The sequence below is a fragment of the Doryrhamphus excisus genome, linkage group LG7, assembly GCF_037039965.1.
Source record: "Doryrhamphus excisus strain RoL-2023G ecotype Guam linkage group LG7, RoL_Dexc_Guam_v1.1, whole genome shotgun sequence".
Classification (NCBI taxonomy): domain Eukaryota; kingdom Metazoa; phylum Chordata; class Actinopteri; order Syngnathiformes; family Syngnathidae; genus Doryrhamphus; species Doryrhamphus excisus.
In genome coordinates, this window is record NC_136363.1 from 1,372,463 (window position 1) to 1,398,043 (window position 25,581).

Sequence of the window (25,581 nt, forward strand, 5' to 3'; positions counted from 1 at the left end):
AAGGCAAAGAAAAGACAGCAAAAGAATGAACGGATGCAAGGCGCTAAAAAAAAAAAAAGAGCAGAAATGACGGCAGAGTGGGTCGGTGGGTGGGTGGGTGGGTGGGCGGTTGAGGTACGAAGAAGTAGATGTACTCAGCCTTCACCTGCAGCCCCAAAAGCGTCAGGTGTGTGGAGAGCTCCAGTGGAGCGAGAGTAGCTCCGCGTGGCTGCAACCGACATTAAGAGACACACACATACAATTTATGGCGAAACCACCATGCTGCTCCACGGCAGGATGTGAGTGGAGACGGGAAAGGCCCCCCAAAAAAAAAAAAAAAAAAACATGCAAGTGATTGAGATTGTCTCATTTCATTTGGCGGAAAAAAACAGGCCTCATAAATGGCTACACTGCTATCATCATCATCATCATTATCATCATCATCATCCCTCCAGGGAGGCGGGGCCGCGGCTGCTACTCACCGAGGGGTGCGAAGGAGCGTACGGGGCTGGTGTCCCGGCTGCTTTCCCTGCTGGCCTCGCGGCTGCAGCCCTGACTCATACTGGGCCGAGGAATACGACTGCCCCGAGCTGACGCCAGCCGGGGGGGGAACGAGGTGTGTGTGGGGCGGGGGGGGAAACGAGGTTTTCGAGAGCCGCACCGCAGCAGAGGGAAAGACGAGGAGGAGACGGAGGAGAAGGAGCAGGTGGAAGAACATCGGTCGTGAGAAGAGCGACGTGGAGCGTGAAGCAGAGAGCGGGACACAAAGAGAAAAGGACAAACGTGAGCGATGACGTGAAAAGGGGCGGGAAAGGACATGAGTGTGAAAAGGAATACGAGCACAGGTCAACTTGCATCGGGGGGGCATTGTCCGGCTTTCAACATGCAGATCACGTCTATTGCACTCCCTTTTGGCCACGCCCACACAAACAGGGCGTGGACACCTGGCCGAGGTAGCCAACCAATTCCTTTGTCTGACTGGGACAAAATAAGGATGCGCCATCCATCAGTATCGGCCCTTTTCCGTGGATGATGGGAGCATCCGTGGGAAACTATTGGTTGAGGGAATCAGTCTGCGTTGGCTGTGCTCACGTTTAACGCCAGTGGGATATCTCCACTCATCAGTCACCAAAAAGGACAAAGGAATTTTCTATGTCCGGAATCAGACATGGGGTGCCACGGAAGTGGGGATGGGGGTGGGGGGGGTCTGCATTCGCAATCAAGTTCACGCCTTAATTGCACTCTTCATCACCTCAGCAGCCAATCAGGGTTAATCACAGCCCTTATCAAGAGGGTGAAACCCTGCGAGACGTTCACGGTCCACTGGGGGGCGTGTTAGCGCAGACACGGGAGGACATCGGGCACGGCGTGAAGTTGGGATGCAGGAAAGATTGGAAGAATCCCAAAGGGACCACAGACAGATTTGGAGATTTGGAGTATTTAGGGGGCGGGGTGGGCGGGCTAGTCGGTTTAGAGGCGGGGCCTTACCTCCTCTGCTGGCGCCATTGTAGACGGAGCTAATGCTGGAGGGAGCTGGAGGGCAGGATGCAGGGGTGGCGGGGTGTAGAGGGGGGCAAGAGAAGGACAGTGAGAGCAGGAGGTTTGAGTTCCGAGGAGAACACATTTCACGGAGAAACACGGTTCTGTTTGTGCTAAAAGAACCCGGAAGCAGCGTCCCGCTTCTCACCGACGGAAAGGCGGGTGGGCGAGGAGTCTCGGGAGCAGCCCTGGCTGCGAGGGATGCGGCTTCGCCTGCGGCCGTCCACGGTGGTCCCCGACAGCACCCGGTGGGCCCCCGAGCTCATGGTGCTCAGCGTGGTGGTGGTCAGCACACGGCCGGGCGATCCACTGCGACTGCCCGCTTGAGAGAGAGAGAAAGAATATATCATCATCATCATCATCATCATCGTGTTCCTGGTGACCCCCCGCATCCAAGCACCATCATGTGTGTGTGTGTAATCGGTTTCCTGCAGCTCGGAGACCAGACGATGTGGACAAGTTATGCTAACAACACGCACGCCAATGTGGGCACATTTGTATGCTAACCGCACAGCTAAGCGCTAACCGCTAAGCTACACATATTCATGTGGCGTTCACAGGCATGGCACGGTGCTTGTGACTACATCATCCAATCCTGATATTTACATTTTGCACTGTGGGATCTTAAGGGGGTTCTGACAAGAGCTGGAAAATGCATAAGGAAGAAATGGGAATGAGACAAAAAACATTCCGGGGAAAAAAAGCTGAAGAGCACGGCCTTGAAACGGCAAAATCTTTGCTAAAGTAGGGACTGAATGGGATTTAGTGCCAGGTTTTTGGTCCAAGGAAAAGTGCACTTTTTGGGGAATTTTGGCCATCATCCACAATCCCAAATCCTAAAACACAAACTTCCTTGTTCAGTGTTTTAAAGAGAGAAAACAAATGAGTGCGAGCCAGCTAACAATGCACATCATTGGCACTATTTTGACTATGAAGCCCTCTAATGTAACGTGTAACGTTTTATCATTTGTTCCAATAATACTGTAAATTCTATGATCATGCAGTAACAAGTACATTGATGATCAAATGTAATACATACAGTATCTTACTGTATATTAATGGTTTAAAACATTACTGAAACTTGTCCACAACATTGCCCACAGGAGGCTATTTCCGTCATACACGGGAACAGCGATGACACTTCCGATGTCTGTATCTTCCAGCACAAGACGCGCGCTCTAGCCTACGTAACGAGCATCTGTAAGAGCGAGGTATCCACTCTTCTGTCTGAGTGAAGGTGAGACGAGCAGCTAGTGAGGCGTTGTGTCAATAAAGTTTTTGGTGTTAGCTGCGACGATGATAAAATGGCGATAGTTTGGTTAGCTTGGAAGTCACTCTAGCATGAAAATAGGCACCTCCCATGACGTCCATTGTTGGCTCGCTCATAAAAACTCATTTCCTTTGGTTAAAATGCACAGAAAAGAGAACGAAATATGTGCTCGTGTTTCATATATGAATTGTGAATGATCCCAAAAATTCCAAAATTCCCAAAAAAGGCAGTTTTCCTTTAATGCTGTTAGCAATAAATTGCCTATTCCATTTCTTCTCCACATTTTGAAGTTCTTAGAAACTCCTTAAGATTCAACATTTTTCATGTGGTCTTGGAACCTTGACCAGGAGCAGTTAACGCTTGGTGGTAGACAACCTCCGGGTACCCCCCTGGGCATTTCTGAGTGTACGTATATATAGCAAAATATGTCCATGTCTCCACCTTTCCAACCCAGATTGGCACACGTTTAAAGTGCAGCAACAGGAGGCTCTCAAAGCAGTGCGGCCCAAACACAAGAGAAACCATCAGTGTGCTCCTACAAGCGCCCAGCATGCATTAGCCGGGGTGGGTGGAGCTTGAAGAGAGGACCGGTGTGTCAAGTGAGGGAGGGGTGGTTTGGTGGACTGGTGGATCGGTGGAGGCGTCAAGGCAATACAAATAAAAAAGGAGCGTTGGACTCTTACCACCGGCTTGGTTAGCGGACTGCGATCCTGAGCCGCGGAGCCCAGTGAGAGCACCGGCGAGGTGTTTGGGAGGGGGGGTGGGGGGGAGAACAGCAAATTAAACTACTTCAATTATGGTATGTCACGTGGACAAAGCGCTATGGCGGGGACCAGAACATAAGGGGGGGGGCACTGATCCACTTTTGGGTTTAATCATCACAAGAAGGCGACACTGAGCAATGACTTGAGCTGTGCATGGAAGCCTGGGAAAGCAGTGCATGTTGGGACATGGCGGCGTACGTATGAAGCCAAGCCGGACCGCAAAACACAATGAAGAAGAAAAAAAAAAAAACACTCCACAAAGGCTCAATGGAGGCAACTGGACTCTAAAAATGTTAGGTGTGGAGTTGTCCTGTTTATGTCCCTGGTGGGTGGTTCCTACAGGGCACCGCTGGGGACAGACAGTCCTGCATAAGAATAAGTCGTTTGTTTGTTCGTGAGTGGCCACTCTGCCCTTGGAATGAGACAATCTTTGGGGGGAAAGATGTCGAGAAGACATCAAGGGAATGGACCACAACCAGGGACACATATAGGGAGACGTCACGCCTACAATTTTTAAACGGAAGACGACTTTTTCGGACAAAATGTCTTCCACAAAGAAAACCGGTCCAGTTGCCAGGATTCAACGCTTACAGATTCACTCTCAGACATGCGTGGGCATTTCTTTCAAGGCCTCTGATCAGCTGCCTTTTTAACGTTTTTGTCATCTTATTGAACGAGCTGCTGCCGAGTGACGCCGCGTTAAGTATCGACTGTCAGCGAGGTTGTTTTTCGGTTATCTGGAAAGCGTTATACTCGGAAAGTGTTTGGGTACGCATAAAATGCGACGGGATGCTAAAACACGCCGACGCTGGTGATGGAACACAGCATGCAGAGGGAAAAACACAGTGGAACCTCTGAAACGGGAACGCTGCCAGGTTGGATAAGTCGGATCGGAACTCCTGCTGACGTTTAGCTCCCAAGCCCAACGCAAAGTACGACTCCGACGCCATCCTTCAAGCGGTTTACCGTGGTTAACTTAGCGGAAAAAAACAATCATGTAACCTATGCCAAAATGGTATTTTAACACAATAAAAAGTCACAAAAATAAAAAATGATTTCTTACTTAAAGTAGGAAAACTTGATTGACATTTCAAACAGGGCTCCATTTACAAGAAGATCATTCGGGTCTCGCAACATCTAGTTTGCTTTGTGATTCGTGATGTTCGATACCACTGGTTTATTTTCCGATTCAAATTCAGACTCGTATCGGCGACATCCATCTGACAGCACGGCTCATGAAATAAAATAAGACCATAAGCCATCAGTCATTTATTTTAAACAAGTGCATGTTATTTGATATGATCTTAAATGACTGCGGTATCACCATTTTGATTTGAGCATCAATTTTAGCCGTCAACTTCTGGCTTTGCTCATAAAACTGTTGAAATGCTAACCTGGCTTGTCCACCGATTATAACGATGTTTGACTCGGGACAAAAATGTATTTTGTACATATTCAACCTCAGAGGTTCCACTGTCTTTACAAAATACAAATAAAAATACTTCTCTTTGCACACAAAAAAAACACCTGACTCAAAGATGAGAGCAATAGCGTGTGGGCCACACCCCCCCCCACACACACAGTGAAACACAAAACACACACACGTTGACAAATCTGACACACACTCCCATAGAATACCTGGTGTGCAATCGGATTCTTCTGAACCTGAAGGCACAAAAACACGGAGCTTATGGATGCCGTGAAGGCAACAGGAAACAGAAACCCCCAACAAGGATGACTCTTATGCTCTCCAACACACACACGTTACACATTCGTTACATATATGTTACATACGTTGTGACTGGGAGACCATCTTGGTTCGACTCCGCCCTCTGGAATCCACCTGGTTGGACATGCTGCTGGGGGTGGACAGGGGCTGCTTGGTGCGCACGCGGCCTGTGGAGGGGAGGGGGGCGGGGAGGCGAGTCAGTGTCACACACAAAAACAAACCTCCCGAAACATGCACAACTAGCCCGAATCTGTAGCGGACACCAACGCTGGACAAAACCTAGCGTAGGGCTGCGAGTTAAAAACACCCACCGAGGAGGTATGGGGGTTAGAAAACACACATATTGCGATTATATTGCAATTAATCGCATTAAAGATGGAGCATTCCATCTGAAGCCATGCCCGTCAAAATACAAAGCAACAGACAGCATGGATGTTGATTAGCAACCGCCGCTAACATGTTCTTTGTCTGACCCGGACAGACACAGCGGGGGCGGGGCGGAAATATCAGCTTCCATGTCTAATATTTAAGCGCCGGATGCTGCATAAGCATAAGCGTCATTGCATCAGTGTTTCCCTTTGGTTACATTTATTTGTGGCAAGGGGGGCTGCCTGTTTGCCCACACTCATAACAGAGAAAGCCAGAGAATAAGAAAACGAAGCAGGAGGGATTGGGCAACTTAGCAAATAAGTGACGTGGAACTCCTATAGAGCAGCCACACACAATAATAACCCACACAGAAAACTCTTGTCACTGTATTACTACTTTCGGTGAGCAGTGGGCGCTGCTGTGGGTCCCTCCCCCATTTCAAAGCAGTCACAGGCAGCTCCTGCCAAAAGCTACAAAATTTATTTGTAAATCTAAATATATCTGTTTTGATTTTCATGTCTTGGATTTTTTTTTTTTTGCAAATGCTGCATGGCCAATTATGCTAATTCGTTCAAATAATTCATGAGGTCACCCCCCCCCACATGGCAACCCAGCGTTGCCACAAACAGATTGCAGTCCCGTGGGAAACACCGTGCCATCTATTGTTTTATTGCACATGAAGCCAATGCATGATCATGTTTACGTGTGGAAAACCGTGGTGACGTGAATCAGGATGTAATGTGACAAAGTGACAGCAGGGGGGCGCTGTGACCACACAGTGCGGCAGAGCGGAGTTAAAAGTGGGTGAGGTCAGGGAGGACAGAGGGAAAGTGGAGACTGGAGAGAAGGGAAGGGAAGGGGGGAGGAGGCTTGCGACGGCGAAGCAGAGTGAGATGATCTTACCATCCGTTTTATCAGAGGCATCATCTTTGGGGCGAGGAGGAAGAGGAGGAGGAGGAGGAGGATGGGAAGGACACAAAATGATTGAAAAGAGGGAAAAGGAAGCGAGGGAAGGCCAGAATAATGAAAATGAAAGAAGAGAAAGGAGAAGAGTGTGTGTTAGTATCTGTTGAGCAGAGACATTCCACGGCTACACGACATTCCATGTAGACTGGCAAGCAAAGCGCAGGCGCCGGGAACGTGGAAGGAAAAATGAAGAGAGAGCACGTGTGTCTGTTTTACTGCCTAAAAAAAAGTCTCACGCCGGCGTCTGTCTCTGATTGGCCCGACGCCGCGTTGACTGACAGGGCCCTTACCCAGTGAGGAGTAGGAGCCAGGGGGCATGCGGGAAGCTGCCTTGGCCTGCCCGACGTGCCGCTGCTTAGCGACCGCGGCGGCGTTTACGTCCACGTCGCTACGGGAACGCTGCAGGGAGGCGGACGGCGCCGCGCTCTTTGAACCCGTGAGGACTGATGGGATAGATGGAGATGGGAGGGGTGTGTTGGAGAAGGGGCGGGACGATGAAGGGATATATATATATATATATATACACACATGACAAAAAACACATGCAGGCAAACACGCCACAGTTGGATCAACTATAGAATAACGGAAATGAAATCATATGGGGCAAATGTGACCAAGCGTGACAGGAGAGGATGATGCGTGTCGCGGCGTCCTTGGCGTGTGCGCCCGACTCACCTCGGCCCGGAGCTGCTGACCACTTGGACGACAGAGGGCGACTGAAAGAGCAAAGCAGCGAGCGTGTCATTTTTGTTCCGACACCAGCGTGTCGGGAAAACGTGAGGCGGCAAACGGCTTACTTGAGGCTCTCCTGCGAGGACGACGACGACCGGTCGCTCTGAGGAAGCGAAGCCACGCTGCCAGAGCTCTTCAGGCAGGACTGAAGCGTCCTCTGGTAGGACGACTCCAGGGAGTTGTACAGGGCGTCTGCCTCGGCGGGGAAGTGGTTCCTCAGGCCCCAGTAAGCCCTGGAGGAGGACGATGGATGCAAAACAAACAAAAACAAAAAATGAGAAGACCGTCAGGAGGAGATGGAAAATTTATTTTTCATTTTGTAGAAATGATTTTGTGTGAGGCTTACTTGCGGGCTTCCACTCTGGCCTCAGAGTCTGCATCTCGAATCCCCTTCTTGATGCTGTCCACCAAAACTGCTGTGTGCCTGGGAGAGAGAGGGGATTCATTGCTACACTGCTGGTCTGCCACTGGATACATGAATACACATATCTATCTATATATATATATATATATATATATATATATATATATATATATATATATACACACGTATATACAAAGAAAAGGTTAAACTTTCATCCGAAAAAAAAGTAAGTTTCTACCCGTTCCAGTAATCAGCAGTGGAACGTATAACTTTCACCGACACAAACTTAGATATAAATATTTAGCCAAAATACATAAACTATGCCACAACATAAACAACACAAAAAACGGTTGTATTACATGAAATTACCTATTTATTTACAAATACTTCACCATTAAATATATTTAATTTTTACATATGGAACTGAGCACACATTTGCATGCGAATGTGAATGCGTTCAAATTTCCCTTAAATGTGTAATGTCTTCAGCTCTACAAGACCTTGTCACTTCCTGTGCAGTATTTCTATGGGAAAGTTGCAGGGAGGGGGAGTTCTAATTAAAAAAAAAATGGCCACAGAAGTGCAGCCATTTTTCTGCACCACACAAAAATAAATTTCAAGCATAACTTTCTACCGACACAAACTTAGATATAAATATTTAGCCAAAATATATAAACTATGCCACAACATAAACAACACAAAAAACACAAATGTATTTTTTTTGGACCCCTCCCTGTCCAGATTTCGCACAACCTCCCTTTAGCTTTGTTATACTTTTTAAAATTATTTAATTACTATTTATTCTCTTAGGTATGTGTGTGTTCAGTAGTGTCTGCTCTTTTACTTTTTACACTTTTTATTCCATATGCTGCTCTCTGTGTCCTTTAAATTGCCCCTCGGGGATAAATAAAGTGTTTTTGAACTTGAACTTGAACACCACAACTGCACCAAACGTGCCCTCTTCTATTGTGGATCAACTCTTCAAAACACTTCCTGCTGTGCACCCCTACTTGCTAAAAAATATAGCGACCAAGCTATTGGATTGTCAACACATGTCTACGTATGAGGTGTGTTATGAAGCGGAGGTGTGGTCGCCAGGTACGCTCCAGACAGCCCTGGAGAACCGGAGCATAGAGCGTAGGGAGCCACCTGCTGTGGCCACCGCGGTGCACTGTAGTCAGACACCTGCCCCGAGCAGACCAGGTGCTGCGGTATTAATGTTGATGGTGATTAACGTGTCCGAACATCTACGAAGTTTGAGCCCAAAAATTGCCCCTCCCGCTTCTCCCGTCGGCAATAATGCCCACATGTCCTGATTGTTTTGTCTGTTGGGAAATGTGACGAGGCGTCTTCCTCACCTCTCCAGAGAATGGGTGTGCCACTCCTGTAGTAGGAGGTCCAAGAAGTCGTAGCAGCGCCTGGAGAAGATCCATGATATTATGAATGGTGATGTCAGCAGCAGAACCGCCAGCATCTTCATCCTCGTGGTTTGCTCTCACCTTCTCACAGCCACAGACTTGGAGGTGCAGTTGCTGGTTATCAAGGGGATGAGTCGCGGGACATGCGTGTGCTACAAAAGGAAGATAAGACGGTCACTGACCATCACAATGTATCCCACGAGGCACATCCAATGGGGGGGAGGGGGTCGGGTTTCACTCGTACCCGTATGATGATGCGGATGGCAGACACGCCGGAGGTGGCCATGACTTTGGCACAGTTGGGGATGAGGTTGAAGAGGACCGGTACGATGGCTTCGGCCCCGTGGTCGAATTTGTTCCCCAGCACGGAAGAAAGATGGCTGCACAGAAGGACGCAGAGGCACATCTAAGAATGATCCAAGTGAAGAGATCACGCACACGTCTGTCGGCGCCACTCACGCCACGGTGATGCAGGCCTCTCGGACCACTTGGGAGCGCAGGTCCTTCGCGGAAAGCTTGAAGGCTCCATCCAGGAGGCGGAGGTGCTGGTAGAAGCAGTCGTAGCTGGTGGCGCCGGCCACCAGCAGGGATCGGATCTTTTTCAGCTGGAAGGGGACGCGGAACATTCATCCACAACGCTTGGACGGTAACAGGGAAACGGTCTGGGTTGGGTTCCACTCACGGCATTTGCTCGCTGGTCCCAGTCATGTTTGTCATCGGAGCAGATCTCCCTGATCTTGTTCAGGTTGTCCTCGAGATCCCTGGACGAGTAGATCTGTGGGGGAGATGGGAAGAGTCGGTGATAAGAACAAAGACGGCATGAGAAGCTGATGGTAAAAGGAAGTCTACCTGGACAGCGGGAACATCTGTGAAGGCTTTGACAAAGTCGTCTTCATCCACGGCCCCCGCACTCTCCTTGGACCCTGGAACGCCATAGCAGACGATATAGCGTTATTCTTGCTGTTGATGTTTCAATATCGAACAAAGCTAAATTTGTTCTCAATCGGAAGTCGCTCCACTCTTTATTGCTCTCCTGTGGAAATATGGGCTAATAACTAGAAGAGCAACTTCACTGGCTAAAGGATAATCCATAATGTTGCCTATAGAGAACATACTAACTCCTTATTTCTATGGTAATGGTTTCATTTCATTTGAACATGCATCAGATTACAATTGAATGCATCCCATAATCAGTTCCCAGTTCCACATGTCCAAAAGGAGTAGGAAGAAGCAAAGCTTATTAAATCCTACCCCTCCATCTGGTACTTTTAAAATCAGTAACTGTTACATTTGTTCACTTCCTGCTTTCCATAATACAATTTAAGTTTTTTTTTGGTTTTTTTTTTTTTTAAATAATGTACCTTGTACCGAAGTTCTAAAATCACTAATACTTCAACTCGCTGATATAGTTCATCTTCAAACAGCTAAAATAATGCATTAAGCTAACAATAACCAATTAGCTAAAAATGTCATCCAATACTTTGCTACAAGAGAGGAGAAATATGATCTCAGGGAAGAACTTCCATGTGAGGACAATGTTATAAAGCCACAGCAGTATGTGGAATCAAACTATGGAATGGATTAAGTAAGGACCGCAAGCGATGTACAAGGATGAGGATTCTAGAAACAATACAAGCACGGTACGAGGTACATTATTAAAAAAAAACAACAACAACCTTAAACTGTATTATGGAAAGCAGGAAGTGAACAAATGTAACAGTTACTGATTGTAAAAGTACCAGATGGAGGGGTAGGATTTAATAAGCTTTGCTTCTTCCTACTCCTTTTGGACATGTGGAACTGGGAACTGATTATGGGATGCATTCAATTGGAATCTGATGCATGTTGAAATGAAATTAAACCATTACCATTCTAGACTTGGAACTAGTCTAATCTTCACCACTTGAAGATCCCGACCAAGCTGCTGAGAAGAACTGTGGTACAGCATCTCAGCGGTTCCATACATCCCTTTATTGGAGGCAACCTGCCACAGTTTGAGTCCCATTACGGGCCTTAGCGAGTCAGTAACTTCATGTCGTGGTGTTCAATAAGCTATAAAAACCCGACACAAAGCAAAGCGCTCAGTTCCCACACCCCCCGTCCACACGGCACGACGGAGAACTGAAGTGGTGGCGGTGGATGAGAAACGATGAGCACGATGAGATCGATACATAGAGAAAAGGAGCTCTCGACAGGAAGGCTGCTAAAGTGTTTCCACGGCAGCGGCGATGCGGTGGATAAGAGGAACAATAAAAGCATTGGCGTTTCTAAAAGGAGCGCCGTGCGTATAACGTCGGCGGACTCAAGTCTCTATGTGACCGAAACGCTGTTCACACAAAAAAAACGGGGGTGGGTGACTCTACCTAGCTTTGCGCTGGTCGCACTGGGCCTGCGTGCGGACGAAGACTCCACCGCCTTCTTGGGAACTTTGGGGACCTTGAATGCAGAGGAGGAGCGATTGCCATCCACGCTGTCGTCATCATCGAAACTACGATCTGTAGAAAAATGAGAGGGTGGACAAAGAATTATGAAAATGTCAATCTTTCATCATTTTTATATTGAAGACCGTGGGAAGCTAAGAATGTAGAAGTCAATAAATAAACCCTAAAAACAGATTCAACAACCCCAACTTTACCGATCCATAATCCGAGTCCCTAACAGTGGCAACATTATGGCCCCCCGACAGCCGACGCGCCAAAGCCACCACCCAGCACCTTTGCTCCTGAAATCACCTGACCCACACGTGCACGCTCCACTCCAGAGGTGAGCGCGTCACCTTAAAAACAACCACGCAACGCCCAAGGTCCGCCTCCCACACTCACAGTCACAGATGCGCTGGCAGATAAGGCGCCTCATGCTTCGGGGAGGGCGTGCCCGGTGGGGTGCCCCCGCTCCTCTGGGCCGCCGCGCATGGACGTCGCTTCACAAACGCCTCACCGCGGGGGTTAACGTCGCCTTTCCTCCCAAAAAGGCCTCCGCCCGTGCCAATGCCGGCATTTTCTTTCACTCCTCTCCCGAGCTCCAGTCCCCTCCCTCTGCCTTCCTCTCTCCCGGCGCCTCCCGGCCAATCGGATGAGAGATGACATCATGCTGTTGCAGCCAGTGCGGAGGCAGGAGCGGGATTTTGTGTGTGTGTGTGTGTGTGTGTGTGTTGAGGGTGAAAGGGAGAGTGTATCACTCACTCACACAGAGAGAATAATAAGTGTGTACATGGACGAGCAGCTAAGCTAACCTGATTAGCATTGACAACACAAACAGACAACCACTGCACGCGCAGTTTTTGCACCATTTATGCAATAAGCAGACAAAAAACATAGTGATGGAGGGGTACCAGGAGAGGGGGGTAAATATGAGGGTGGTGAGGTGGTGGGGGAAGAAAGCCACACCCCTCCATCTGAGGCATTAGGAACATTTGACGCGGTGCTGTTGGTCTAAAGTGTTTACAAAAAAGATGGACAAACATTCTCGAATAGTGTCAACATTATTTTTGAGACTATGGGCTCTAATTTAAATCGATCAGGCGCGGCGCCCCTGCCTCGCGCCACGCCAACTTGGTGTGGCCAGCATACTTTGCAAAAATTTTGTGAGCAGCGCAGTCTGGCGCAGCGCACCCACGCCTCCACCCCTCTCACCAGCGCAAGTGGCAAATAGGGAGGAGAAAAGGCGTGAGAGTGTAATCTTAACCAATCAAATGAACGCCTTAAATGCGCAGGACTGGACTGCGCATCAGAAGCACACCACTGTTCCTGACAGTGACATTAAACACAGCAGCAGGCTAATCCAGGCATCTTACTTGTTTTTTATTTTTCACGACACATCTGCCTGTAAGGTTTTGGTGACCTGTCTGCACTGTGCGCCTGCCAGACGATTTACCATTACGAAGGCTGCGCTTCGCTTGCGCCCCGAATAGACTAGGCCGGCGGTGGAGAGCTTTTTCCGCGCTTTTGGCGAGCTTTTTTGTCACAAAATTGTCACTGCACGCCCATCTCGGCGCAGTCCAGTCTACCAAATCACCAAATCGGCTGCACACGGTGGTGCGCTGGACAAAATTACCACTGCATGAGCTGCGCCACGCTCCACCGCAAAATTAGAGCCCCATGTTTTCATTCATGCAATGATAGAGAGGAGCAAAACAATGAGTTTTTAAGCAACCCTGGAAGTCGAGCAGTACATTTAATAATGGCTTTCTTCCATGAGTGACACAGTCAATCAAAGATTAGCACGTTTGGCATTTTGACACATTTGGTGTTTGCGGGTGAAGACATGAGAGAGATGAGATGAAATGAGATGAGGGGGAGGCCAAGATGAGCAGAGACCAGACAGCGACACACACACACACACACGTACTGTCACCATGGCAACATGTGCAGGCCAGCATCCAATGATTAGAGCACAAAGGCGTGCGATTGTAGCACAAATATTTCAATTAATATTTTGTTGACTCTTCATGCATGGACAGTGAAAGATTTCAATCCTATGCCATCCATTACTAATATAACTACTATGTTAGACATGGTATGACATGCCAGAGCTGTGTTGCCATGGTTACTCAACAACCTTTCAAGAAAGGAAAGCAAGAATTAGGAACAAAATGAAAACCGCACCACTTTGCATCACTCATGGCTGCCCCTGACTTAAAATTAGTCTGGCAGAATGACTAGAAATCTGTGTTTCTGGCGGACCGCCACAAATACATTTGGAGTGCCGCAGACAGACTTAGCGCTACCTGTTCATCCTGGCTTATAAAACACATTATGATGGGACTGTCCATGAATGCAGCTTGTTGTTCCAACTCCGCCCAGTAGATGGCAGGGTAACACAGCACATATGCACCTGCCACAATGGTCGTGGTGCATTGCAAGGTATATGCTCATCGATATAGTGAGATACAGTATGTACAACGATGTGTACGTTATGTGTTCTGCATGAAATCAAACACCCCCAAGTCAATAAGTTTTTCTGTTAAAACGGGTGTGTCCGGCACTTATTGGCCAGCGTAACATTCTTAAAATATTATTTTATAAGAAAAAAAAAATCAGAAAACATAGAAAAATCATCAGCAGTTATTTGCAAAGAATGCATCAAAATGATGATTCTTCCCCCCCACACATGCATTGCAGTCCTGTGGGAAGCCGGGCAATCTAGTTCAGACGCAGATGAGTCGGGATGAACCGGGTGAGTTTAGCATCTGTGAGCATGTGGCTGCGTTCTGACCATCCCAACCATTGAAAGAAAGATAGATAGATGAACACGGATCCACCCTGCTACGTCTTCTTTTTGCACAACATGCCACGGCTGAGACGGACGGACGTGCCACGGCTGAGACTGACGGACGTGCCACGGCTGAGTCCGACATGCCACGGCTGAGTCCGACATGCCACGGCTGAGTCCGACATGCCACGGCTGAGTCCGACATGCCACGGCTGAGTCCGACATGCCACGGCTGAGTCCGACATGCCACGGCTGAGTCCGACATGCCACGGCTGGGTTCTGACCATCCCAATCATTGAAAGATGCAGGAGCGTGACGGGAGGCCTGGATTGAGAGCGTGGAGTTGACTGACAGACAAGTTTAAGTTTAGATCCCAAGTGAGGGAGAGGGGGATAAACCGTCATATTGAGAGCACAGATTTCCCCTGGCAACCAGCCGAGCCTCGGAAACGGGGTCACGGTTTCCTTTTGCAAAGCTGCAAAGGCAGCGAAGCAGAAAGTGCCGGTCTGCAAGTGTGTGCTGGTCTTTGTCCATAGCGCAAGGATGCAAGCAATGAGAGCTGCTACTTGTGGTCACTTTGCAATTCAGCAGACGCGTCCGGCATGTCAGAAACCTTTGTGCCCGCGTGTGGATTGACTTTTATATTCCAGCGTGACTAAGCAGGAGTAGCAAAGCTTCCTCCACCACAAATAACTTCAAAACTTCATTTACGTACTGCATGGGGGCATTTTGTCATGGACGTTTGTTGTCCATGACAAATGAATGTCATTCAATCATTGTATAATTTGTTATATAATGTACACATACTATATATAAAATACACATCCCATATAAATACTAATACACAATACAGTCTGGTGGAGTTACTTTAACACAATTTTACATCTGCAGTCTATTCCACCTGATTCGGCGACTCTGTGATCGGTAGGCGGGGTCTATTTAAGGAAGCCGCATACGCCAAGTTATGGCTTGGGCTTGTGCAACCAATGAAGCCTGTACGCTGTTGCTTTGGGTTGGTTGAGCTCAGCTTAGTCATTTATCCTAGATTTCTGAATCCTAGTTTTGGGCAACAGGCCCTTGGTATGCTGTGGAAAAAGAAGACGTAGCAGGGTGGATCCGTGTTCATCTATCTATCATGTATTTCTGCCAGTTGGTTCCAGACACTTTGCTCCAGAATACCTGCAACACTAATGAAGATAAGCGGAATAAAAAAAATAGATGGATGGAAGGTTCCAGACCCGACTGTGCTAAGTGAATTTCCGCAAAACAGGATTCAGTATTAATAAACAGAATATATTGGTAGTTGCGTCATAGAAAACCTGTTTACTCATTTCTAAATATAGGTTTTAATATTATTATATTAAATTATTATTATATATTATAATATATCACCCAACCATAATTGACATTAGGAATAATAGAACTAGTGGGGGTGGTATGCTCATCAAAAGGATTTCTGGTTGTATCAGATGTGTAAACGCAAGCGGCCTAGATGACCCCAAACAAAAGAAGTGCATGTAAACAAACAGAGCGGTCACAGCATGCGGGGTGAAAGTGCCACAGAGATTATAAGCTGATTTCCCTCTAAAACCACACGGAGACAATCTTTTGTCCGTATGCCAGCGTACACGGCAATACACAGGATTAAACACTCGCTGCCGCCATCTTCCCAAAATGCCACGGCCACGTGTGCTCCCTTCTCCTCCTCGTGTGCGTGTCCGTCTCGATGAATTGGGGCAAAGCGGCGACAGGCGCAGCGATCTGGCGACTGACGGGATCTCGGTCAACTTCCTTCCTTTTCTCAATCCCTTTTTGCCCTGCTTGCCTCTGTCCCCCACGGCTCTTTCTGCAACAGCTGCCTGAAAGCCTTCCCCGCGTAACAGCATGCTACTCTTGCAGATAAGATTATGATTAGTAATGACATAAACGTATAGAAATGCATATAAACTTCCTTCCGTTAACTTTTATTTGTCCGTGTTTTTCAATGTCACAAAATGACCTGAGCTAAAACTACGGGAAACATTGATGACGGCCTGAACGGACGTGCCATGGCCGAGACGGTCGGACGTGCCATGGCCGAGACGGTCGGACGTGCCATGGCCGAGACGGTCGGACGTGCCATGGCCGAGACGGTCGGACGTGCCATGGCCGAGACGGTCGGACGTGCCATGGCCGAGACGGTCGGACGTGCCATGGCCGAGACGGTCGTGCCATGGCCGAGACGGTCGTGCCATGGCCGAGACGGACGTGCCATGGCCGAGACCGACGTGCCATGGCCGAGACCGACGTGCCATGGCCGAGACCGACGTGCCATGGCCGAGACCGACGTGCCATGGCCGAGACCGACGTGCCATGGCCGAGACCGGCGTGCCATGGCCGAGACCGGCGTGCCATGGCCGAGACCGGCGTGCCATGGCCGAGACCGGCGTGCCATGGCCGAGACCGGCGTGCCATGGCCGAGACCGGCGTGCCATGGCCGAGACCGACGTGCCATGGCCGAGACCGACATGCCATGGCCGAGACCGACGTGCCATGGCCGAGACCGACGTGCCATGGCCGAGACCGACGTGCCATGGCCGAGAAAAATGTTGCCCACACAAGTACAGCAGGTTGGGACCGGGGCTTTATAGCGGCTGCCTGCCAAGTGCTTTCGGCGGAGGGAATCGTTATGAAGTAAGTATGGGCTTTGCATACATTTTGTAACCAATCAACCAATTAACCGTGATAAACGAGGGACGGCTGTATCTGGAATGAAATGGTTTGACAATCTGCAAAGTGTTAATTTTGCTTATGGCAATTTTTAGGGAATTGAAGGAAAATTGTGAATTTTTGTAAGGTGTCAATAGGCCACATGTGCACCGATGTCCCCCTGTGGAGATCCCGCCACCCAAGCCGGTTAATACCAGAGCCAATGTGCAGCCGTGCAGCTGCCGGAGCCGAGTTAAAAGTAAACACGCCCGCCAGGACCCCTCGGTTGCCACCAGAGACGGTATCATCAAAAACACCCGCACACCCAGCCACATGTCGCTGTCTGTGTGTCTCTGCCAGTCAACAAGCGCCTCCGGCAACTGCTGATGTCATCGTTGCGGGAGAGATATGGTGACACGGCGGCCTAAAGATACACGCCAGCTAATGGCGGTCGCGAGCATGTCGGGCTAAAGTCAGGAATAACACGAATACAATGCCATTGGATTAGATTCAGCATGGACTTCAGAGAAATGATATATGCATCACAAGTGCATGCTGGGAGAATTTACATTTCATCATCAAATGAATGAAGTTCCCAATAGAGTTGCGCTACCTGGTACCTGGTACCAAGTGGGCTGACTCATTTAAAGTCACAGGTAAGTTAGCACCCAACAACCAGCTACCATTCTACATGGCTAACAACAACCAAGCTACCAGCTGTTATTTTGGGGCCAGCAAAGCATGCTGGGTACTAAAGTAGCGACACCTCAGTGCTACAATAGCCCACACTTACATGGAGCTCAGGAAACGTCATGAATTGTATTTATTTTTTGAAACACTGTCATGTTATAAGGCATGTTCGGCCAGTTTGCCTTTATTCTAGAAATAAATATAAAAATATATACAGTATGTATATATATATACAGTATATACAAGACAGTTTTCCTATTTAAATCAAACTGGTAGATCAAAACAACTGCGATGCCAGCGCTGAAGGGAGCAATTAGCTTCCAAACAAAGTCGCTGATTCGCTTGCGTGTGAGAATTCATGACTCGGGAAGTGCTTTTAAATTTCCTTGCATTGTAAAAATGCATTGACAATAAATCCATTCTATTCTATAAGAGCATGGCGGCACACCGGGGCGCTCATTAAGTGTGTCCGACCACAGTGCAACGTGCTGGGCCACGCCGGGTGGCTCCACCCGCTCTGCAACCTGGTTCTACCAACCTCTGGAGCGGGACAGCGGGGCATTTGCAGAGAGTGTCTGACAACAGAGCACCTTGCTGGGCCGGGCTGGGCGGCTCCATTCGCTCTCTACCCTGGTTCCCCTGACCTCGGCCGACCACAGTGCACCTTGCTGGGCTGTGTTGCATGTTTCATCCACAAAGATCCATACGGCTATGACAGCATAACTTTTCCGATGGGCTACCGTTCCTTTAATCTTTGGGTGTACTAAATATCCCGACATGGAAACCTTGCAGGCCCATGTAGCTTATAGCTTATATATCTATAGACACATCAGTTTTTTTTTTTGGTCAATAAGATGAGTTACACAATAAAACAGCAGCGCTTTTGTCATCCATTTTAAGATGAAAGTCTGGACATGAAGATAATATACTACGTAAGATTGTTTACATTTTAATCAAACTTTGCACGCGTGTTTGGCTTTGACTTCTGTCTAAACTCACTTTATGGAAAAAATAGGGGGATATATATCGGAAATTATTTTCGGTCCATATCTCCCAGCCCTGTAAGTACCCCAGCCACCCAGCCACCCAGCCACCCACCACCACCGTGCAAAAATCTCCACTATGGCTGGAGTGTACCAAAAGCTACATTTGCGTGTGGACGAGAGGACAAAACCTTTATAAAAATATAAGTTTTTAAAACATCCCTGTCTGTATATTCATGTTCAATTACTGTTATTTCTACTTTTCAGCATTTCTTCACTTTTTATTCCCCATTTTTGCTGGTTTACAATCACTAAAACAAACAAGCTGTGGGATGCCGCACCTTGGACACCCATTCCTCAGTATGTTACCGAACTCTGAACACTTGCACTTGGGTTCTGGGTTCAGATCACCCGGTCCTTATCAAACGATGAAACCATCAATGAGCGACATGAAGTATTTTACATGTGTATTTTTGTCCAATGCAGTGTGACAACAGGCTATAAATAGTGACAGACAATAGGCCGTCCACTGGTGGACATGCACTAGTAAAGCATTAATCCCGTTAGGTCCTGTTACTGCAGCCCCTGGCAACCGAGTGACACAATCATCAGAGCACACAGTGTGGATGTGGATGTGGTGGGGGGGGCGGTCGGAGCAAAGTAAATAAGAGAAAGACACTGACCGTGACTCGGGCTGAGAGCCATGTTGCCTGAATTCAAAGCTTCATCAAAGCGGGCGAATATGGTCTGTAACCTGGGGAGAGAAAAAAAAGAAGACAAATCAATCACCACAATTGATGCTTCTGGTGTTTTGAGGTTGATGCACCGGCGGCGAGCATGTGCCGCCCCGCTGGACCGTCTCACCGGGTGGGTGTGTCAACCACAACACAATAACCGCCATCCTGCGCCCCCACGTACACACAAACACAGACGCTCAACCCTTGCTGTGATTTGTGCATAATATGTCACAACCTCTTATGACCTCAAGGCAAAATAAGGACAACATATAGACGTCGCCTACAGCCGCAGACTCGTGTGATCGTACGAACCTTCCTCGCTGCTTGTGCTGCGATGCAAAACAGCCGTTAAATGACGACTAATGCAACAACTGTGCAGCGGATCCCTTCCCTTCATTTGCATATTAAAACGCGTTCCATGGGGGGCCGGTTCAGCGCCTTCGTTCCCAGATTAGCCATAAAATGTGCCGTGTGCGTATGTGGCGCTCGGGAGCCCGGTGACGGCGCGCTGCTCCTCAGCTCTTTGTATCCAACATGGTGCAGTGGATCTCTGAGGCGATGAGGACGGAGAGGGAGAGGGAGGAAGGGAGCGAGGGAAGGAGGGGAGGGGCGTGAGGCAAAGAGCAAAGCATGCGACGTACACACAACAAAGCTCCGCCTACTGTTCCACATACGTATTGGATGTCAATCGCACGCTGGGAAAACCACACAGAGGCTTTTGAGTGCGTGTGATAAGCAGGGAGCAGATCTAGTTACCCTTTACATAACCTCCCTCCACACACACACACTGTACACACACACACACACACACACACACACACACACACACACACATTTTGGACAGAAGGGGAGGGGCTGTAGCGACAGACAAACCATAAACAGCTCCTCCCCCTTCCATGTCTCTCTCCCTCTCACCCCATTTGCCGTCTCCGTCTCCTCATGTTTTCTAATCTCATCAACAACATGAGAGTTTGCAGGTAGCGACACACAGCAGGGGTGTCCAAAGTGCAGCCGGGGGCCATTGGCAGCCCAGGCATATTGGAAAAATAGAAGAACTGAAGATTCATTCATTCACTACCGATTTTTCCTCACTCCTATCCCAGCTGTCTTCAGGCAAGAGGCGGGGTGGACAGCCAATCACAGGGCACATATAGACAAACAACCATTCACACTCACATTCATACCTATGGACAATTTGGAGTGGCTAATTAACCTAGCATGTCTTTGGAATGTGGGAGGAAACCGGAGTACCCGGAGAAAACGCACGCATGCACGGGGAGAACATGCAAACTCCACACAGAGATGGCGGGTGGAATTGAACCCTGGTCTCCTCGTCCGCCGTGCCGCCGTTATTTAAGTCAAACCAAGCAACTCCACACAGAGATGGCCGAGGGTGGAAGAACTGAAGAATAGCAGCAAAAATTAAAAAAAAAAACAGCCTTAATTCTAAAGTATAAAGCCATGAAACAAGACTACTGTAACATTATTTAACCAATAAACCTTATTAACCTTAAATTAGATAAGAGTGACCTGGCCAAGACAGCAGTATAAAGGTTTGTAACAAGACAACCAATCAATTTTGACAGTCAATCAACAGTTCCAGCAATTAAAAAACAATTACACTGGCCAAGCCTCCTTTAAAATAGATTTCTATTAACTTCAATTCAGTCATTTTGCTGATGATTCCATGCAAAGGGAGCAAGCAGCGTAGTGGAATGCTGCCTTAGCTAACTCTGTTCTGACTCTAGGAACCGCCATTAAAACGCAGAGCTTACTCTTCTTGGTATTTATGAGTGCACGTACGTATGTACAGAGGTAAGGTGGTAGGAGCCAAGGATACATTTATAGATGAAAGCCCACCTGCCAACGTAACAGGGATGGAAAGGAGGTCACCATAACCCGAGAGAATCCAACCAAATTTCATGTATGCTAGCATGACCCTCAAAGCAGTTCCAACACAAAATGGGGGCAAATTCTCACTTTCTTCACGTCAGCTGTGTCTTGTCTGTTGGGCGCCATCATGACACCACCCAGAAGCCGGGGTATTGGGGTCTGATCGGACGACGCTAGCTTATTTTAGCAAATGTGGTTTAGATAGTAGGCTGCACGGCGGTCCAGTGGTTAGCGCACAGACCTCACAGCTAGGAGACCCAAGTTCGATTCCACCCTCGGTGATCTCTGTGTGGAGTTTGCATGTTCTCCCCGTGAATGCGTGGGTTTTCTCCAGGTACTCCGGTTTCCTCCCACATTCCAAAAACATGCTAGGTTAATGCTAGGTTAGGCCATAGGTATGAATGTGAGTGTGAATGGTTGTTTGTCTATATGTGCTATACGTATATTATTGTCTATTGTCTACTGGCGACCAGTCCAGGGTGTACCCCGCCTCTCATCCAAAGACAGCTGGGATAGGCTCCAGCACACCGTGACCCTCTTGAGTAGAAAATGAATGAAAGTTTGAGAGCAGAGTTGTGACATGCTAGCTAACCAGCTAACAAAATACATGATACTGAATGCATGTTAATGAAAACTTCTGGTTCTGTTGTACTACTAACATGTACCTGGTTGCAGATGTTTGATTTGCGGAACCAGAGCACCTTTAAAATGCAATTCATGCTGGAATCAGTCCGGTGGAACCACTTTCAGGTGGTTCAGTTTTTGTTCTCGGTCTTTGTCTTTGGTCTCTTGTTCTCTTTAATCTGATGCAAACTCTCCGGAGTCGATATTCGATATGGTCAGCGAAGCTGCGGCTCCGCATACCAACCAGAGACCGTAGACCAACTACACACACACACACACACACACGTACACCTTCACAATGAGTGCAGGTTGAGGACCTGCTGGGAATGGCGTCCCCAGACAAGACGGGGGGGGGGTGTTTACACTGATGACCCAGCGTGCCTTGGCCAGCATTCGCATACGCACGACTCATCGGCAGCAGTCAGCGGCACTTCTCAGATGGGAAGCAGCGAGGACAGAGAGCTTATAATAATAATAATAATAATAATAATAACCTTCAACGCCGCTCATGTAACCAGGGCAACCCAAGGACATCTACACATGACATGGACACACACACACTTCAATCTTTTGCATTTTCAGCTCCCCCCACCCCGGTTTACCCCCCACCCCACCCACCCACCCACATCACCACCCCAACCAGCACCAGTCAGCATTGTGCCCGGGATAAAAAGTGTCTCTGTGTGCGTGAAGGGCAGAGTGGTGCATGGCGTGGCCTGGGACTGACTGGACGGTGTGTGTGTGTGTGTGTGTGTGTGTGTGTGTAGTCATACAAAAGCCACTTACCGTGCAGCAGGCAGTCCTCTCTTTGCCAAGTCGGCCCGAACCCTCTCGCCAACGTGTCTGTAAATGTCCACTATTGTGGTTATGGAGGCCTCTCGTACCTGCAGGACACATCAACACATCGACTGTTAAGTGCACATTTGCAGCTTTTCAAAGCACCTGGGTAATATCCTAATATAGACGTACAAATGGCTGCATGGCGGTAAAATAGTAATTCCCATCTTCTATTGCCACTGCGTTGCTTACGATTGAAACCGGGGTGTCCTGCACCGTTTATTGGCCGGCATCACATCCTACAGATATCAATTAACAAGGAAACTATTTTCAAAAACATCAAGAGAAGAAAATGGAAAAATAAGCAGTCATTTTACAAGACTAAAATCAAAATACTAAGAGAAAAAGTTGCAATCAATCAAGAAAAGGTTGGAATTTATGGGAATAAGGTAATATTAGGAACAAAGGTCATTGAAATATTGAAAAGCCATTTTTTAAAAGTCTAATAAAGTTATACTTTTGGAACATTGGGTTGTAGAAAAAGATGTTACTTAAATAAAGTCTTTATATTTTTGGAATAGTCATAAAGTCAAAGAAAATCTCAAGAACAGAGTTATTAAAAGTTGGAAAATTTAAAAAAAAACACAGGAAAAAATAAAACAGCTGTAATTTTATGACAAAGTCAAAATCTGAAGAGAAAACGTTGAAAGAGTTTAATAAATTTATAACTGTTAAATTTATAACTAAATCAATAAATTGATGAATCAATAAATTAATAATTGTTATTTTTGGTTTTTAATATGAAAAAAGTAGCCAAGTTAGGTTGGCATCTAATCTCTTCGACGCTACAAGCCTTTTCCCTTCCTGGTTGTTGTGCTGCATGGATTTCTATGACAATGTTGCAGGCTGAGTTCTTATAAAATGCACTTCTGTCACCTTGTGGGAGCTTGTGGTTGGGTTAAAAAAACATAAATACGTCTTTGGTAGCAAATGAGTGAAGAAAGTTGAAATATTTGAAAAATGTAAAAAAAAAAAAAAAAAAAAAGACTGACATTTGCATATATCTTCGGGTTGCGGGTATGCTGGAGCCTATCCCAGCTGATTCTATCCCAGAGAAACGAGGTACACCCTGTACTTGCGGCTAACATGTTTATGGAATGCGGGCGGAAACTGGAGAAAACTACAACATGCAAACTCCACACAGAGATTCCCCAGTGGAGAATCGAACCCAGGTCTTCCTCTGTGTGGCCGACATGCTAACTTCCTGAAGAACAGTTGCCATCATTGCAGGCATTAAGAGGAAGCGCATTAAGCTAATACTGCTTTTGTGTTGCAGGCTGGAACTTTGGACGTGCTTTGGGGTGCTGGAGCAAATGAGGGTGGGCAGCCCGGTTCAGGACGCTGATTGGTAGGGACAGCGTGTGGGTGGTGGTGGATAATCACCGGGTAGACCAGCTTTGGGGTGGAGGAGGGTGAAGACTTGACACACACACACACACACACAGCACATCCCGGCTAATAACAGCAATAACGAGATGTCACTCGGGGTGATGGCGCCATTTCTGTCAAAGTGGTCTTACCTGAGGGTTTTGGTCTCCGGTCAGAGTGCAGAGATGAGGAACTATTTTACTGAGGCTCAATGACTGAGATCCATACCTGCAGGACACACAATCAGGAGTGTTAGCCTGGGGGGGGTGGTATTCGATTCCCATTAAACATTTGACACATACTAAACCTGATGAGTAAATCGGCGCTGGTGTCCAAATCGCTTGATTTACTGTCAGGTTCTCGCCCCGTAATTTGCACCACGGTGCCATCCATTAGCAGAAAGATGCTAAATTAAACAGCTGCAAAGCATTTGGGAGCATTGAAATCAGAGGCGTGTTTTCTATGCTTTCACTTATTGGTGGTGGACCGCCACGCCTACATTTGGCTTACCCGATAGCTCCCGCTCTTAGACACATTATAACGGGACTTTCTGTGAGTGCCTCGTATGCACTTGGTCTGCATGGCCAACTTAGCTACTTTGTCGCTATGCTGAGTAGAAGTATTCCAGCCCATCTCGGTTCTCCTTTTCAAAAGGAATCTTGGAATTGTCCAATAAACATGGAATTTACTGTTTAAACGCAGAATCTCGATAAATTTCGACAAATGCCTTTCAGAGACGACCGCAAAAACCGATCGCCATTCAATGGCGAGATGACAACTCATATCAACACCCAACTCTTTGAGTATGCAGTATGTGAAAAGTTCCCGGATGCATACCGCATTCGCCAGAAATATTGAGTGTGTATCGTCAGCTTACTACTCACACCCAAATTACCCAGAATGCAACGCAATGTGACGTCACCGCAAAAAAAAAAAAAAACTTTGACTGACCACTGAGCAGCAGCATGGACCAAACGGCGGTTTTGGCGAGTTGGTTGGCTTCTTGTTTTTCAAAGTAAAAGCAGTGATTTATCACTATGTTTTTTTTTTTTGTATGAGAAAAGCAAAAATAACCGAAAGTGCGTTGCTCACTTCGGCTAGCTTAAATTTTGCCAAATTCGCCCGAACAAAATTGTAAACGTTTGGTATTTGGACAAATAATTGGCATAATCGGGATCGAAACGGCCGCTTTCTCACCTGATTTAAAAAAAAAATCTTAATAAAGTGATGTATTTAAAAAGTTAGGAGCTAAAGTGAAATAAACCTCAGCCTGTCGATTTTCAGCTCGGGTAAAAGCGCAATGCATTGTGGGTTATCATGTAGTACGCTGTAGTGACAACGCTTTGTGTACTGTCTGATGGACTGGGTACGCAGTATGGAGTGTGGATAGTACATGCATGGAAGTATGTAGTAGTTAGTA

General features: G+C 47.5%; 1 protein-coding gene across 1 annotated transcript in view; it reads right to left on the reverse strand.

Moving 5' to 3' along the window:
• clasp2 (cytoplasmic linker associated protein 2) overlaps window positions 1-25,581 on the reverse strand; it is a 47,783-nt gene that overhangs the window by 12,742 nt on the left and 9,460 nt on the right. Inside the window, exons 5-26 of the mRNA XM_078791866.1 lie at window positions 24,314-24,389; window positions 22,743-22,840; window positions 19,386-19,456; window positions 11,494-11,625; window positions 9,980-10,053; window positions 9,813-9,905; window positions 9,590-9,735; window positions 9,375-9,510; window positions 9,212-9,282; window positions 9,071-9,130; window positions 7,695-7,772; window positions 7,414-7,581; window positions 7,292-7,332; window positions 6,907-7,059; window positions 6,554-6,577; window positions 5,347-5,448; window positions 5,191-5,217; window positions 3,472-3,498; window positions 1,667-1,840; window positions 1,468-1,512; window positions 462-569; window positions 146-208 (exon numbers count right to left, since the gene is read on the reverse strand). Coding sequence (XP_078647992.1) covers window positions 146-208; window positions 462-569; window positions 1,468-1,512; window positions 1,667-1,840; window positions 3,472-3,498; window positions 5,191-5,217; window positions 5,347-5,448; window positions 6,554-6,577; window positions 6,907-7,059; window positions 7,292-7,332; window positions 7,414-7,581; window positions 7,695-7,772; window positions 9,071-9,130; window positions 9,212-9,282; window positions 9,375-9,510; window positions 9,590-9,735; window positions 9,813-9,905; window positions 9,980-10,053; window positions 11,494-11,625; window positions 19,386-19,456; window positions 22,743-22,840; window positions 24,314-24,389 — 1,967 coding nt within the window. The remainder of the gene's footprint in view (window positions 1-145; window positions 209-461; window positions 570-1,467; window positions 1,513-1,666; window positions 1,841-3,471; window positions 3,499-5,190; window positions 5,218-5,346; window positions 5,449-6,553; window positions 6,578-6,906; window positions 7,060-7,291; window positions 7,333-7,413; window positions 7,582-7,694; window positions 7,773-9,070; window positions 9,131-9,211; window positions 9,283-9,374; window positions 9,511-9,589; window positions 9,736-9,812; window positions 9,906-9,979; window positions 10,054-11,493; window positions 11,626-19,385; window positions 19,457-22,742; window positions 22,841-24,313; window positions 24,390-25,581) is intronic.